The following is a 17,324-nucleotide window of genomic DNA, read 5'->3' on the forward strand; positions in this document are numbered from 1 at the left end:
GAAATGCCGCGCCCTATCCCTCTCTCATCTCCAACCACGGGCAGGGTGAGCCAGCCAACGCCGCCTGCCATTCTAACAAGAGGCCTTGCTGCTGACCCCTGGAGGGATAATAAGCAAGGCTGCCAACGCAGGTGCTGCAAGGGGGCGACTCGGCAGGCACTGCTAGAACTCCTTAAAGCTGAGGAGCAGCAGACCTCCTGGAGAGGGTGACTTCTGGGCTGCCTGTGTGGGAGGCCTCCACTCTTAAAATTAACACTCTCCCGCCCTCTGTCCAGAGCTGTGAAAATCTGCAAGGCGGGTTTGCTTTGACCACAGGAGGGCGCCCAACTCCTTGCCACACCTGAACAGGACACTGGGGTGGGGGGAGGTGAGGGGGAGAGAAGTGAGGGTAATTTTCGGTGCAGTTTTAAACCAAACTCTCTTCAGCTGATCACATGAGCTCCTGGGGAAGGGCAGAAACATTTCAAAACCAGCCCAAGAGGGACCTTCTATTCAGCTGGGGCTGAGCTAGGGGCTGAGAGTTCCAACAACAGTAATGACGGGGTCGAACCCTCCAAAGAGCCCACAGTCAGGAGAATTCAAATGCCGTCTGCTAAGTGTCCATCCAGAGCGATCATTTAACAAGTATTTCGTGAGCACCGACTGTGTGTCAGGCTCTGTGCTGGTTGCCAAAGACAGAAAAACGAAAACAGTACAAAATCATTGCCCTCAAAGATCCGCAGTCCACGTGGGAGAGACAGTGTGTGTGTGCATGTATATGCACGGGCAAGCTTAGTTGTATCCAACTCTTTGTGACCCCATGAACTGTAGCCCACCAGGCTCCTCTGTTCATGGGATTTCCCAGGCAAGAAAGCTGGAATGGTTGCCATTTCCTAATCCAGGGAATATTCCCCACCCAGGGATTGAACCCATGTCTCTTACGTTGGCAAGCAAACTCTTTAGCACCGTGCCACCTGGGAAGCCAGACAAAGCCTACATGAATAAGTTTGGAAAAAATAGGAAAGTGCAGACACAGAGATACATAGAGACTACTTTAGAAGGGTGGAGGAGGAGCACCAACCAAAACTAGGAGGAAATGGGGAGTATCAGGGAAGGCTTCCTGGAGGAAGAACACTCGACCCTGGCTGGGATGCACTACGGGTGCCAGGGAAGGCTTCTTGGAGGAGAGGACATGAGAGCCAGAGTTATAAACGACATGTGGGGGTCAACCAGGCAAAGAAGGAGTGGGTCTTTCAGGCGATGGGAACAGTGTAAGCCATGGACTGGAGGTGAGGAACAGCACAGAATATAGTGTGGGGAGCCTCAGCAGGGAAAGCGGAAGAGGGTGGCAAGGCCAGGTGGAGATGGGGTGTCGGTGCAGAGTGCTATGGTAAGGAGATAGGGCCCCCGGCTGTCTTTGTGTGTGTGTAGGGATACATTCCCCTCTTCTCTTTCTGTCTCCTTTTCAGAGCCAAGAAGAAAAGCAAGCCCTTGAACCTCAAGATCCACAGCAGCGTGGGCAGCTGTGAGAACATCCCCTCCCAGCAGCGCTCCCCACTGCTGTCCGAGCGCTCCCTCCGCTCCTTCTTCGTGGGACATGCGCCCTTCCTGCCCTCCACCCCTCCCGTCCACTCCGAGGCCAATTTCTCCGCAAGTAAGTCCTCTGCACCCGTACCCGGGTGGCTGCACCTGCTGCCCTCCGCTCCCGGGGCGCGCCCTCTGCTTTTCCTTCCGTGAAAATACGCCTCATCCGCGCTCCGCCAGGCACCACCCCCTGCGCCACTCAACGCCCCTTCGGATGGTTTCGGAGAAAAGGGGGTGTAATTGGGCGGCTGTTGTCACTGGTCCCGTGTGCCTGCAGATGTGTAGGGATGACAGCGAGAAGCAAACTTGCAGGACATTACAGGAAACAGCAGTCCTTTCTTTCCTCTGCTTCTCAGCTGCCCGGTCACAGGATTTTCCCTGGACACCATGGGCTAAGGCGTCTTTGATTTAATTTTGTAATTTTCTCCCCCACACCAGTGGATGCGTGTAACCTTTACATCTCCATGATGGATTTTCGTTCACACTGGGCTGAGCGGGGCCTGGGGTGGCTTACATTCTGCTGTCATGAGTTTTGTGGCAAAGTGGTTATTCCTAGGGGCAGAAATGGAACTTTCTGGTGATCAAGGATGAAGTCTCAGAAGGTGTTTAATCTTTTCTGCCCAGAGGCCCGTTTTGCTGAGCAGGCACAGATGTGGTCAGAGGGGAGCCCCTGAAAAAAGCTCAACCAGTCCTCCAGCCAAGACAACAACTTTATTGCTTGGGAACTTGGGAAGAGGAGGGGGTGCTAGAATGTGGAGAAATAACCCCTTGCCCTTAATACAGCCAGACTGTGTCCATGTGTTGCTACTCTGATAAGTGATAAATGATGCTCACTGAGTAACTAGTATGTGCTAATCAGACACATGTGTGATGTCGTTTAGTTCTTGCAACAATCAGTGGTACACATGGATTATTCCCATTGTATAGATGAGGAAATTGAGCCCCAGAGACATCAAAGAATTGCCTAAAGTCACACAGCTATGTAGTTGAGTCAGGATTTGAATCTGATTCCTTCTAACTCCAGAGTATACCAGTTTAACCATCATGCCTGATTTTGTAACCAAGTTCCTCAGATACCCCTCAGGACATCTTTCTCTAAATGTGGGATTCTGTTCTTTATCTTTACATAAAGGTTTTTAAAACTCTTTTTAGGGAGCCCATGGACCTGTTAAGGATTGGATGCAGTCTATTAGTTCTCTCCCTGGAAAACTGCAGATGGAATGTCCAACACAAATGTTTGGAGTCAGGACTGTCAGGTTCAGAAGCTCTGTCTTACCCCAGCTGGATGGTTGGCCCAGAGCAGAACGGTGAACTCAGACTACAGTCCACACATGTGTCTCCTGAGTCCACTGCAGGACTCAGTGGAGGGTCTGGTACCAGAAGAGACTTGTGTGGACATCAGGAGAGGCTCCAGAGCCTGGCTTATCTAGGTGCCCAAGGCTACAGGCCCTGAATCAAGCAAACTAAAATAGTGCTCACGACGCACGTCGACGCCAGAAAGCCAGTTTATCAATTTGTCAAGAGAAATCACTGTCAGAGGGATTAGAGACACTCCATGATGGTGGGTGGGCCTGAGGTGAGCCTGGTCAAGGGAAAGGGGTGATGACATTTGCGGTGAGTATTGGCAGCCGACTGGGGCAGCGCGTCATGGCTCTGGAGGGGGCTGCCTGGGTTCCAGCCCCAGCTCTGTTATTTCTGAGCAGTGTGCTGACCTCCAGCAAGTTAAGAGCCTCTCTGAGCCTCAGTTTCCATAATCTGTGAAATGGGAACACAATAGCTTCACATCACAGATGTTTGTGAGGACTGGATGAGCTCAGATTTGTCAAGCTGCCTGCACAGTACTTGGCACACAGTAAGCGCCTCATAATGGCAGTTGCTATTCTGATGTTTGTTGTCTCCTTCTCCTAGAGTCATTTCCATCCTCTGCCTCCATGATTAATTTTGAGGCTGTAGCTAAATGCCTTTCAGGTCACCCCAGCACCCCCAACCCAACTCCCTTTTGGCCCTAAGAGTGCCTGGAATTTACCTTGGCGTGATGCTGCGCACTGCCTCTGGCAGCCATCTGTCTTCAGGCATCGCCATCATATGAGAGAATGTCAGCATGGCTGCCTCAAAGGGTTTGACCATAGCCCTGGACTTTAATTCCAGCCAGAGGAGAAATATCTCGATCTTACCTTAAAAAAAAAAAAAAAAAAAAAAACAGCCGTCAGACTTGCACGTTCAGACCCCTGCTTCTGCCCCAGAGTTTTGCAAGGATTCACCGTAGTTTCCCATTTTCATGCCTGCCCCCGTCTCCATCTGGAGGAGACGCTTCCCTGCCTGCCCGTGGGCAGGAGCAGAGTCATCCTGAATTAAAATCAGCTCCCGATACTATGAGGCCCTAGAAGCACAATTTTCTCTCAGGACAGTCCTGGTCCTTGTATGCAGAGAGGCCCCTCCCTGATCTCCCAGGAAGGAGAAAGCTAGCATTTGAGTCTCAGGGAGAGAGCAAGTGTGTAACCCAAGTATTAGCTGGACTCCCATGGACCAGTCGTATTTTCGATGATCCTAACAAATAATAGAAGCAGAGGCAGCCTGGTGGAAGAGGCCCCAGATCAGGAAATGAGAAGCTCTCCACTGGATCTTACTGTTGTCACGTGGCCCGTGTGACCGCTGTCCTTGCTGGGCATGTCAGTGGCATTGTCACAGTTCAGATGCACTGCACTCCTTGGGGGCAGGTATCATTATTCCCATGTTGCAGATCAGGATACTGAGGCTCTGAAAGGTGAGTGATCTTGACCACATTATAGGTATTGAATTCAAACGCAAACTCTAACCTGCATCCCGTCTTCCTTTCTCTCTCTGGGTCTCAGTTTCCCCAACTGTACAATAAGACTCCATGCAGGTCCATTCCGGAGCTCAGGAACTCGAAGGCTAACCCAGGGAGTATGCAGAGCGGCTTTTCTAGGCAGATATTTTGACTCACTCAGAATGCTGGTTTGGGAGTCTCTGGGTCAGGGCTATGGGGAGCACACAGCTGCAGGCACCGGCTCCCCCATACTACTGACGGTCCTGTTCTCACGCCACTCTGAGTTCCAGAGGAGAACTTCCGGCCTCTGGGCCCCAGTGCCAGCCTTCCTCCCCTGACCCGGCTGAGGGAACCTCTGAGGCGCTGTCCCTGCCAGGCTGAGTCCATCCTCCCGTTTGTCACTGTCAGCTCTGGCTGTGGCTGCGCTGTGAAGGGCGGAGATCCTACGTCCTGTTATCCCCGATGGTAATGCCGGGAGTCAGCATTAGGAACATTCTGGCTGCAGAGTGGCCGGGCCTTGGACCCGGGGTGCCTAGCCACCTCGAATGAGCTGCAAGAAGGACTTAACCTCCTTGGGGCTCACCCTGCTTCCCTGGTCTGGGGATGATGGGCAGGGGAAGGGAGGAGAGAGTAGAAGGAGTCCTGGCTCCTGAGGAATCCGTCTCTAAGATTAGCCATGGACAAAACACCAGATATCAGACTACTGCTCAGCATGGAGGATGCTGACCCAGGAGTGAACCTGCTTCTCAGAGAAGGAGAGAACCATCACTTACCTCTCCATCCTTGCTGTATTTATTTACTCCGTGCTGCGTTCATGCATGCCACATTGCCCCTGTATTGTCTCATTGGATGCCTTCCACCCATGGACCATTTTTGGACCAATAAGCTGTGTGTCTGTGGCACTTTGGAGGGCATCTCTGACCCCCAGCTGACTCAGTTCAAGTAGCCTCTATGATCCCTATAAAGCTTCTTCAGATGAAAAAAAAAAAATTGCTGCCTACATGGGAACAGTACCGGATGGTGGAAGTGATTTGGGGATTATAGCAACCAAGTGGTGGCTGACGTATCATTGGGCACATCACTGAACCCCGTGGGTCTAGTTCTACCCAGCAAAGATGGTAGTGAGGGTAAAATGAGGAAATCGTGTGAATTTCCTAGCATGGGGGCCAGAACTTAAAGCACCAAGTCTCAATGAAGGGTCGCTTGGGGAGCTCTTGCTGTACATTATGTGATGGAATAGCTTGTAACAATGAGGAAAATGACGATAAAAATAGCAGTCGGCATTTATTGTGTGTTGACAATGTCCCAAGCTTCATCAATTCAGGCAAAGCAATTTACTTCTGTTGTTTTGTTTAAGCTTCATAGTCCTCCATTGGGTAGGTACTCTTCAGTTCAGTTCAATTCAGTCGCTCAGTCATGTCTGACTCTTTGCGACCGTGGACTACAGCACACCAGGCTTCCTATTATGATGCCCATTTTACAGATGAAGAAGCTGGGGCTGAGAGATTTAAGTCACCGCCCCAAGGTCACAGGCCAGGAATGGGATGGAGTTTGCTCTCATTCAGAATCCGCCAAATCTGCAACACTGGCATGTGAAATGGCAACACCTTTCCCACTGAAACTTCTTTGTTCAGCAAGTAGGGAGCTTACCTTGTTCAAAGTTTTTCTCTGGCACCCTTGCCTCATTGGGAGACTGTGTGATGGGGGCCAGTCTTGCTCCAAGGATGCCTCTTGTTCCACCAGAGCACAGTGCTTGCTCAACAATCAGCACCCATGCTGGCTAGCAGACTGTTACCCCACCAGCCTCCGGTCTGTATATTCAGGGGATCCATTGTCCCAGGCAGTGGCCATCCCTGTGGGCGGGGGGCAGGCAGCTGCAGAACACACCCAAAAGATATCATCCTGAACATCTTTGGTAGAAGATGAGGGGTGAGGGGGACTTCTTTTGCCACCTGCAGTTTTAGGGGTGTTTATTAGCTGTCTGGCTGGGTAGGTGGGTACTTCAGGGCAGCAGCTGCCAGAATGAACACGTGACTGATGATACCTGGACATCCCCATCTTGGCCCTGAACACCAGCTGCAGTTGGATATGAGACCCCGGTCTTATGAAATACTGTCCTTCACCAGATGTTTGAAGGACAGCATGCCCTCGCCTTGCCCCGTCTCACTGTGCCCTCTCATCTCTTTTCCAAGAAGCTCCTGTTCTTTGTTCCAGAGACACAGCAATAGGCAGCTGACCCTCAGCCAAGGGCCTGGCCTCGTGTGCCTTGGGGGGATGAGTCAGAAGCCCAGTTTGTTAGGGAGGCAGCCGCAGGTAGCAATAAAGACTGATGAAGCCGAGCTGCGGACTCCCAAGAGACCAGCCACTGGAAGGGTTATAAAGAGACTCGGGATGGGGGTGCATTATATAATGGGGTTTAATGAGGCTTGAGGCCAAGGTTCATTACCGCCACCCCCTGGAAGAGGGGGAAGAGGAGCGCGTGCCTTGACAAAATTTGACTGCCTGAACCATGTTCTCATCTCAGAATCGGGAGAAATTTTGAGAAATTTGAGTCTGACCTGGCTCAGTGGTGGCATATCCAAGGGGAAGACATGATATCCCATACGAGTGACCCAAAGGACTTTTCTCCCCTAGAGTGAGCCAGCGGAAGTCCTGCTCCCCACACCTGCACCCAAGAGACCCAGGAAGCGCCCATGTCCCATGCCACCTGGCATCTTTGCGGTATTTTAGAAACTGAGGTCCCAGCAGGTTGCTAACACTTACTGACCATCTGCCACTTGCCAGGCAGGTGCTTCTGTGGGTGCTTTATAGGCTCTCAGATGTGTGCACCTGGGAGCAAGTGAAATGGTACAGAAAGATTCATAATGAGGACTTTTGTCCCTTGCATCATCCCTCTCCCGGTCCTGCTTTTGAAAAATGCTTTCTGTGTCTGCTGCTGCTGCTGCTGGACTCACACAATTTAAGCTAGGTTATAAACTCTTTGTTGTTCTCAAAGCATGTCTCAGACCAGCACCATCCCAAAGCTTGTGAGAAATGCAAATTCTTACTCTTCTCCTTCCAGACCCACTGAATCAGCACCTCTGGGGAGGGTCCAGACTTCTGTATTTTCACCAACCCTTCAGGGTATTCTGCACTTGAACATTTGATTATCTCTCTCTCTCTTTTTTGGGAAATAGTTTCAAGCTTACAGAAAAGTTGCAAAAACAATACAAAAGTTTCCTGTACCCCCTTAGCTCAGAGTCATTAGTTTTTATCATTTCTTTACATTTGCTTCTTCTCTCCAATCACCTCCCCCCCGCCAACCTCAGTTTCTCTTTCCCTCACTCTCCCTCCCTCTCTCCCTCTCTCTCTCTCCTTTCTGTGGACCATTTAAGACTAGGTTGCATATTCTCTTACATAACCACACGTAGTTACCAGATTTAGTAAACTTGGTATTGAATCAAGACTTTCATCTGACCATCTTCCAATTTCAGCAGTTTGTCTCAGTAGCATCCTTTATAGCATTTTTCTTTTCTGGTGCAGGATCCAATCTGAGGTCACATACTACGTTTAGCTGTTTTGTTGACCTTGGACAGTTCTTTAGCCCTTGTCATTTTGACTTTGACATTTTCGAGGAGTAGGGACCAGCCACATAACAGAATGTCCCTCAGTTCAGGTTTGTCTGATGTTTCATTGTGGTTAGACTTGAGCTGTGCAGCTTTGGTGGGACTTCTACTCAAGTGGAGCTGTGTTTTACTTAGTGAAGCCCTATTCTCTGTGGGCCAGGGCTGCCAGACCTTTAGCTTTTTTTTAAAAAAAAAAAAGACAGTCTGAGACCATGATGTTGATGAGAAAGCTCCAAATTTTAAAATCTAAGCACCCAGTGAAAAATCTTTCAATCGTGTGTGAACCAGTTTAAATAGTCCCACAAGTGGGTCCTACTTGGTCTTGGGTTTCCCAGTTTTTAACCTCTGTTCTAGAATCACGGAGGTCAGAACAGGTAGGTGCCACAAAAATAACCAAGTCCAAGCCCTTGTTTTTACAGATGTAGAAAATGAGACCAGAGAGCGGAAAGGACTTGCCCAGGGATACAGAGCTGGGTTTGAACCCAGGTCTCCTGATGCCCAGCTAATGGTTCTCTCTGTTACACCAAGATGGATGGAAAACTGAAGTTTATAAAGTTTTGTGCTGAAAGTGCCACAGAAGAAGGGAACAGTGCCTTTGATTAAAAGGCAATGTATTTTATATGTATGAAGGGCTGATGATGTGTGGAGTGTGTGTGTGTGTGTGCGCGCGCGCGCACGCGTGTGGATATGTACGTTTCATGTGAGGCCACTATTGGGTTTTTATCAACTCCTTCTCTGATGTGCCCATATATTTTGTAATTCCTGCCTTAGCACAAACAGTTTGGGCTCAGCATGCAGTGTGGACAGCCTTAGACCTTTTGTTATGATTGCTCTCACCAGGAACTATGGCAGCAAAAATTGGTTGGTAAGTGGTTGGCACTTGGAACTGGGTGGGGGAGTCATTTGTGCCTCTTGGAGTGAGTCCTGATCCTCAGTCAGGTACACATTGTCAGCACGGACATCCTGTTCCTGTGTCTGATTGTGCCTTTGTCCCACCAACAGCCCCTCCTACACAAATAAATATTTTTGAACAGACAGTACCAATTTTGATCATGCGCTTTGTGGCCAACATTGTGAGTCTATAGCTACCCAGGACCTTGAAGGCAAAGTAGAAAAGATTCTGCTTGTTGCCCTTCAGAGCTGCTGAGCTGGATGATTTTGGCATCACTGAGGCAGAAACTGAAGTTGCTAGACTTCAATGCAGTCTCTGTATTTTATGGATGGTTTTCCTGACCAGAGAAACAGGTGGCCAAGCAAAATTCTGCCAAAAACTGTTTTGTTAATCAGAAAATAAGCAGGTCTTTATTGCTTCATAATAGTGGTTGTTCGGACATATGGCTTTGTTACAAGTGAAAGTAAATAAATTTGAGCTTTTTTTTTTTTTAACTGTGAAAGTGATTTATTGGCACATGTAAGTGAAAAGTCCAGGGGTTGTGTGAGCTTCAGGCATGGTTAGATCTAGGGGCTCAGTTCATGTCAGGACTCTGTATCTCTCAGCTCTGCTCCTCTCCAGGGTGGCTTCACTTTTAGGATTTCATGTGGTGACTATATGGCCTCAGAAGTTCCAGTCCCTTCCCTCTTCTGGTCCATAGTAAAGGAGTAAGATTGTTTAAGTCTGAGATTCACTGAGTCAACCAGCATGACCATGTGCTCACCTCTGAACCAATCAGTGGAGTCAGGGAAATGGGGTGGAAACTTGTTTAATCCTGAGCTGTGATTTTTACTTTGGGGCTTAGAAATGGAATCTTTTTGCCTAAAAAGGGAACATGAATGCTGGGGAAGCTGACAATCAGTGCCCATTAGAGTAGAAATGAGCAACAATGGTCCCTGTCCTCAAAAGCTTTGAGGAGCATCTTTCTGGCCAAATTAGTTCATGATCCAAGTTAGTGGGGCCTTGTCTCCACTACTGTACAGAAAGCTCTTTCCTATTTCTGAGGGTCTCCCTTGGGCTGTATTTCTCAGTGATCCCTGGCAAGGAATTTCTTTTCTATCCCTCTGACACTCCTGTGGTGGGGTCTCCAGGAAGCACACAGCCTGTCAGGGAAGGTTAACCCATGGTTCCGGGTGGAGACTCAGCTCCACTCACAATTTGAAGCCATAGCATCTTGGCATTAGCCAGGCATGGGATGGAGAGTTGGACAAACCTGGGTTTGAATCTCATCTCTGCCATTTATTACCTAACATCTCTGAGCCTCAGTTTCCCCATCTTCAGTATGGGCCTAATAGGTCTTGCTCATGGACTGGTTATTAGGATTTGAAATAAAAGGAAGCTGAGCACTGTGCCTGTTGCTTAGACCTGTTTTTCTGTGGTCGTCAATACTATCATATAGGGTTTGGGTTTCAGTCAGCTTTGATCCTCCCTGGTTTCTGCTGGACATCGGTCTAAACCACCCCCGCCACCCACACCACACCTGAATGGAACCATCACTACTGATTGAATGCCGGACGAGTAAAGTGTGATACTGAGCGACTTAGTCCTTGTGGGCTTTTCTGGTCCTTGTGCCCATACCTGCCTTAAATGACATGTCCTTTGCTAATTCTAACAACAGAAGGTTTTCTTTTCACAGACATAGAGTCCACTCTTCTCATCCCCAGGACTGTGCCCCCCCACTCCCCTCCTGATGACCTTTTCCATCACTCACATGACACATCCTGTTCTAGGATGTAGCTCTGATAACTCTCATCTTCCTCCCAGACATTTTATCTGTTACTCCTTTTGAGTGGGGCTTCCCAGGTGGTTCAGCAGTTGAGTCTGCCCTCCAGTGCAGGAGATGCAGGAGACATGGCTTCAGTCCCTGGGTCAGGAAGATCCCCTGGGAGAGGAAATGGCCACCCACCCCGATATTCTTGTCTGAAAAATCCCGTGGGCAGAGCAGCCTAGCAGGCCACAGTCCATGGGGTCATGAAGAGTCAGACACGACCTAGTAACTGACCATGTACACACTCCTTCTCAACGGGGAGAGTCGCCCGTTGCCTCCTGGGCCTCAGGTGGACCTGTCCCCGCCCCACCCCTGCTGGCCTGGGCACACCGTCTTACTGGTCATGGGTGCACACCCTTGCTTGAATGCCCCACCCCACCAGCGTCCAGGCAGGATCTGGGCACCTGTGTTTCATTCCAGGCACTTTCTTCTCAGCTGGGATACGAGTGACAAGTGTCTCACTGTGCTCCACGCTGCTCTGTCCGAGACCCCTGTTAAAGCGATTCTCCCCTCAGCTAAAAGTCAGGGCATCACCAGGCCACGGTGCTGCCCCCAACTCCTCCCTTCTCTGTTTTCTCTCCTCCCTCTCTTTCTCCATCCTGTCTGTCTCTCTGGATTGGTCAGCCTCTTTTTCTGTTGGTTTCCCCTGGGAACATTGTCACCCTCCTCTTTTCTCCCGTGGTGTCACCTTCACACTTTGAGTCCCCCTCCATGCCCTACCCCTTGCTGACATCCCCTCTCTCTCTTCTCCACTGTCTTTCTCTCCTCACCCTGCTGTCTCCAGTTACCCACCTTCCCAGCCTGACTCTTCCAGCCACTCTGTGCTGCGTTCCTTGATAGAGGTGATCTGGATTTGGTGGCTTGGGGGCTGGAGAGAGGGACGACTAACCACCCCCCCAAGAAAAAACCCCAAAGTGCCTGTCTCTTAGGGATTCATTACAAATCGTAGGGGTAGACGGCAGAAGGGTCCTGTCTGGGGCAGGGGCTGGCCTGCCTCTTCTTGGTGAATCCCACTGCTGATCCCATCATGACAGAACTGGAATCTTAGGTCCTTAGATGCTAATTGGCATGGCTCAGCCTGCTTCCAGCCAGGGTCATTATTTTCTGTTTCCCCAAGCCTTCCATGCTGCATTTGGCCTCAGCACTTTCTGGAAACCCCAGGAGACACAGAGTATTTAGGCCAGGGCTCAGCAATTTTTTCTGTGACCAGAGAGCAAATATTTCCAGCTTTGCAAGTCAACAGTCTCAACTACTAACTCTTCAATAGTAGCATGAATATAGCCTTATGTAACCAAAGGGGCAGGGCTGTGTCCCAATAAAACTTTATTTATAAAACAGGGGGTGGGCTAACTTGGGCTCAGACTTGGAAGCTAAACAAGACCTGTTTTCACCTCCCAGCTCTGCCCCCTTCTGGCTAGGAGACCTTGGGCGAGTGAGGTCTCTGAGCTGCTGTTTCTCATCTGCAAAGTTAAGAGAACATTTGGGCTTCCCTCATAGGGTGGTTTTAAGATTACGTGAGAGAATGCCTGTAAACGGCTAGCACAGGGTCAGGCACATGGTGAGCAGGCAATAAGTATCAGCAATTATTATTTATATAATGTTACTAATATGTGTACATGTTATATATAACACTCATATATATGTTATATACGTTATATACATATACACACAGACATACACAAATGCTCCATGAGTTGCAGTTGTTTTCTGTGATGGATTTGGAATTACAGGAAGAACCAAAACAGTGTGGTTTTTGGTGAGGCTTCTGCACCCACCTTACTTAATGAGGCCACTTCACAGTTGGTCCTCATGAGAAGCCAGGGCTTTAATCCAGGACCCATTTCCTCTGTCAGGGCTGCCATACCCACCATTCAGTTCGTCCGCATTGGGGTGATTGCCGTTCATAACCCCTTCCAAGCAGCACGGGATTCTGTTTCCAGTGACAGTGAGTGGAGAGACAGACTATGAAATCAAGATTTGCACCAGGGCCAGTACAGCCTCTGCTCATATGTAAACTTAATCCCAAGAGCAGATACATGGTTTGGGAAACCCAGGTGTCTAGACAGAGGAAACAGTCCTTACTTACCCAGTTTCACTTCCTTTTGAAATCCCATAGAATCTGGACAAAAAAGTGTTTTGTTTTTTTTTTTAACAAAAGAGAGTGGGGGTTGCTGGTGAAAGAAGAGTATCTGGCTTAGACGCCTCCAAGATTGCATTCATCAGGGCTTTTTCTGATGCAGAGACCTTCCACATACTGGCTTCAGAAGATAAAAGGGAAGTTGCTGGTGTAGGTACTGGGGGAAAAAAAGCCTAGACATAAACAAGGTCTTCAGGGATGGATGGGTCCAGAAGCCAGTGTCATCAGATCATGTTCTTTTTGTCTCTCATCTCACATTATGCTTTCCTTTTTATGGGTTTCATTCTCAGGTAGGCTGTCCCTTCATGGTAGCCTTTGGCTGGCCCAGGTTTCCATCCTTATAGATCTAAGTGCATCAACCCCTTGAACCAACTGGATTGCAGTTAAGGGGGTAGATCTCCAGGGAACACCAGGGTGATGTAACATCCAGAATAGGGATACTGAGCAGACAAGAGCAATAACTGCTCCTACAAAACTGTCTGTGGGTTGAGTACCTGTGATTCAGTCTCTCACTTGTTTCTCTCCTCATTGAGGAGCCAGGGGAAATATGAATGATTAGTAAATCAGAAAAAGAGCATGAAACTATTTGATGAGTTCCACTTCCCTTTCTGTTTACTTGAGATTCCCACTTTCAGAGGGTGTCAGGAATCTTTTCCCCTTCAGTCAGCCATGAAATAAGAAGGAACTCAGTGGTTCCATGGAGAAGGCAACGGCACCCCACTCCAGTACTCTTGCCTGGAAAGTCCCATGGACGGAGGAGCCTGGTAGGCTGCAGTCCGTGGGGTCGCTAGGAGTCGGATGCGACTGTGCAGCTTCACTTTCACTTTTCACTTTCATGCATTGGAGAAGGAAATGGCAACCCACTCCAGTGTTCTTGCCTGGAGAACCCCAGGGACAGGGGAGCCTGGTGGGCTGCCGTCTATGAGTCGCACAGAGTCAGACACGACTGAAGTGACTTAGCAGCAGCAGCAGCAGCAGTGGTTCCAACCCTGATTGTACATCCCAGTCACCTGGGCAGGGAGGGCTTTTCAAAATCCTAATTCCCAGGCTGCAGCCCCTGTCCAGTGATACCAGAGTCACTGGAAGGTGAGGCCCAGGCATCAGTACTTTTCAGTGCTCCCTGGGTAATTACAATGTGCAGCCAACATCAAGAACCACAGATCCAGCTGGAGTGGCCAGCATATTCAGAAGCTATCCTAGACAGGCGGAGGTAAGTTCTTGTAGGATTTTCTGAAGACCTACGTCATCTCTGTGGATACTGGGAACTGTCTTCTCGTTTCAAGCTTTAGAATGAAATAGAAGACAGGTTTTGGTCTGCAGTGTGACCCATGTGATTTACAGGTGTTGGGCCCCTACTGGGGCCATGATTCACCACTGCTGTTCCTGCTTGCTAGCACACTGATTACTGTTAGATTATCTGGTCTCTTTGCTGCATCTTAAGCTGGGCCGACACTGAGGCAGCAACATGGGATTTCGAAAGCATATATGCAGAGGTGGAGGAAATGGGTGGGCGGACAGGTGTGAAAGACAGACAGGACTGTGGTTCCTGGGGTGGATGACAGACAGATCAGCTTATGGCAACAGGGCCAATGAGGAGACTTGGACACCTGTCCTGCTGCTGCTACTGCTAAGTCGCTTCAGTCATGTCTGACTCTGTGCAACCCCATGGACTGCAGCCTACCAGGCTCCTCCATCCATGGGATTTTCCAGGCAGCAGTACTGGAGTGGGGTGCCATTGCCTTCTCCAGAGAGCTTCAAATATCTGCAGTTCTCCTCTTAGGTTCATTCAGTGCTGGTGACGGGCTTACAAAATCAGGAGCTATGCAGAAGCATCTGAACCTCCTCTTGTTGAGTGAGAGGAGACCCTGGAAGGTCCTGTATTGGTTCAAATGGATCAGCTGTTCAAGAGTCTCTTTCCCATCCCAATCTCTGAGGCTGGGCCTGGAATCTGGGAATTGAACAAGCACCCTTGAAGTATGCCCCAGTTTGGGACCTGGGGCTGTTTTTAACTGGCTTCCAGCTAGATAAAAGAAATAAGGACAAGGAACAAATTGTGTTTCCACGAAGTATGTTAGTGAGCTAAATAAGCAGCTTTTTAGTTTGAGATTGTTGTTATTCAGTCGCTCAGGTGTGTCTGATTCTGCAATCCCATGGACTACAACAGGCCAGGCTTCCTTGTCCTTCACTATCTCCCGGAGTTTGCTCAAACTCATGTCCATTGAGTCAGTGATGCCATCCAACCATCTCATCCTCTGTCATCCCCTTCTCCTCCTGCTCTCAGTCTTTCCCAATATCAGGGTCTTTTCCAATGAGTCAGCTCTTCACATCAGGTGGCTAAAGTATTGGAGCTTCAGCTTCCAATGAATATTCGTTCAGGACTGATTTCCTTTAGTTTGAGATAATATCCATCAAAATTTTTTGGTATTAAATATCCTTTTTAAAGTGAAATGATGGGTAATTATAGATGGTGATTTTTTTTTTTAACATAGTGTCCTTTCTTAGAAACAGACATTGCTAACTGTAAGCTGTCTCCTGTTTATTAAATATTCTGATCCGTAAAATTCAAGTCAGGAACTCTTTGTCTAGATTGGAGTTTAAAGGTTGATTATTAATATTATTGAACCAAAGCTCCTTCTTCAAAAAGAAGCTCATATAACTCCTTACTGTATGAATCAGCAGACGAAAGGGAAGAAGTTCTGGGTTTTGTAAACCAAGGAGCCTGATGTTCCATGTCCTGGCCCTCCCCTCAGTGATGGCTTTGGAGATACTTCTTTGAAATTCAATTTGGAACTGCTATCTCAGAAATTTCTTTGAATGATTCGAATGGGAAACCTGAGGCCTTAGGATAGAGAGCATTCTCTCCAACTCCTTATTCCTAATGGGGTCCAGTCATCCCAAGGGTTCATGTCACTTATGAATTAAAAAGACCCTCCCATCCCCCACCAACCCCAGAATGGACTTAGCACCTAGTAGGTATTGGGGGCATCATCTTCATTGTAACAACCCCTATTTTCTCACTTTGAAAATGAGAAGAACATAGCCCAGGGAAGTGACATGACTTTCTCAGGGTCACCAAGAAGGAGGAAGGACTTGGGGTCAGGACTTAGTTTACCTTGAGGTCCAGAGCACCTTTCCGTTTTCCCTTATGGGACAAAGCTGGCTCTGGTGTCTCAGAGGGAGCTTCGAAAATATTAAGAAACTATGGCTTTTCTGATAGTATAACGTATGAGTCTATCTCTTCAAGAGTCATTCCTCCATCTGTCCATTCAACCAAAAATATTTCAGATTGCCTTTTCCCTGTGTGGGTACCAGGGATACGAGGATGTGTAGACATTCAAGATCTCTGTCTTCACGGAGCAGCCAGACTGCTGGGGAAAACAGATATAAAGAGCCACTAGCTATGGCAGTGATGAAATCTGCGAGTGAATGTCCAGGATGCTATGCAAATTAAAACAGGAATGATGATGGGAGTGGGCAGAGCAGGGATGTCTAGTCCAGCCGAGGAGCCAGGGAAGGCTTCCACAAGCATGGGCTGTTTATGCTGAGACTTGAAGGCTAGATGGGGCCAGTCAGATAATGTGATGGACATCCATTTAAGGCAGAAAGAACAGCCTGGGCTGAAAGAGTTGGACAGGTTTCAGGAACCCAGGAGCCTGTGGATGAGGCAGGGCAGAGAAAAAGAGGTGAACAGGAGCCCAGATCCGGAATTTTGGTTTAGTGTATGGGGTTTAGTGCTGAGGGAAGCTTTTAAGCCTCAGGTCTCAGGCACTGACTCACCTGTGCTGTTTCACCCTTCCCTTTGATGGCATCTCCTGCTCTCTGACCGGATAAGGCAATGGCACCCCACTCCAGTACTCCTGCCTGGAAAATCACATGGATGGAGGAGCCTGGAAGGCTGCAGTCCATGGGGTCGCTGAAGGTCGGACATGACTGAGCGACTTCACTTTCACTTTTCACTCTCATGCGTTGGAGAAGGAAATGGCAACCCACTCCAGTGTTCTTGCCTGGAGAATCCCAGGGATGGGGGAGCCTGGTGGGCTGCCGTCTATGGGGTCGCACAGAGTCGGACACGACTGAAGTGACTTAGCAGCAGCAGCAGCAGCTCTCTGACAGGTGGGTCTGTTATGGGTTGAATTGATATCCCATCAAAAATATGTTGTAGTCCTAGCCCCCCAGGATAGAACATGCTCATATTTGGAAAGGGGGTCATTGCAGGTATAATTAGCCAAGTTACGATGAGGTCATAAAAGATCAGGGCAAGCCTTTCACCCAACATGACTGGTAATCCTTCTAAGAAAAGGGAAATTTGGACACCAAGGCAGAAACCGACAAGGGGAATGACACATGAAAATGGAGGCAGAGATGGAGGGGAACAGCTGCAAACAAAGGGGCCCCCAAGGTTGACGACCACCCCCAGAAACTGAAGGAGACAAGGAAAGATTGCGTTTAGTCGTGATTTCAGATTTCTGGCCTGTAAAAGCATGAGACAATACCTCTCCACTGTTGGAAGCCACCCAGTTTGGGGCACTCTG

The 17,324-nt window shown here is 48.8% G+C and overlaps 1 protein-coding gene across 1 annotated transcript in view; it reads left to right on the forward strand.

Annotated features, from left to right (window-relative positions):
- Nucleotides 1-17,324, forward strand: part of KSR2 (kinase suppressor of ras 2) — a 427,585-nt gene that overhangs the window by 246,883 nt on the left and 163,378 nt on the right. Inside the window, exon 5 of the mRNA XM_055550184.1 lies at nt 1,449-1,633. Coding sequence (XP_055406159.1) covers nt 1,449-1,633 — 185 coding nt within the window. The remainder of the gene's footprint in view (nt 1-1,448; nt 1,634-17,324) is intronic.

This window comes from Bubalus kerabau, chromosome 16 (assembly GCF_029407905.1).
Source record: "Bubalus kerabau isolate K-KA32 ecotype Philippines breed swamp buffalo chromosome 16, PCC_UOA_SB_1v2, whole genome shotgun sequence".
Taxonomy (NCBI): domain Eukaryota; kingdom Metazoa; phylum Chordata; class Mammalia; order Artiodactyla; family Bovidae; genus Bubalus; species Bubalus kerabau.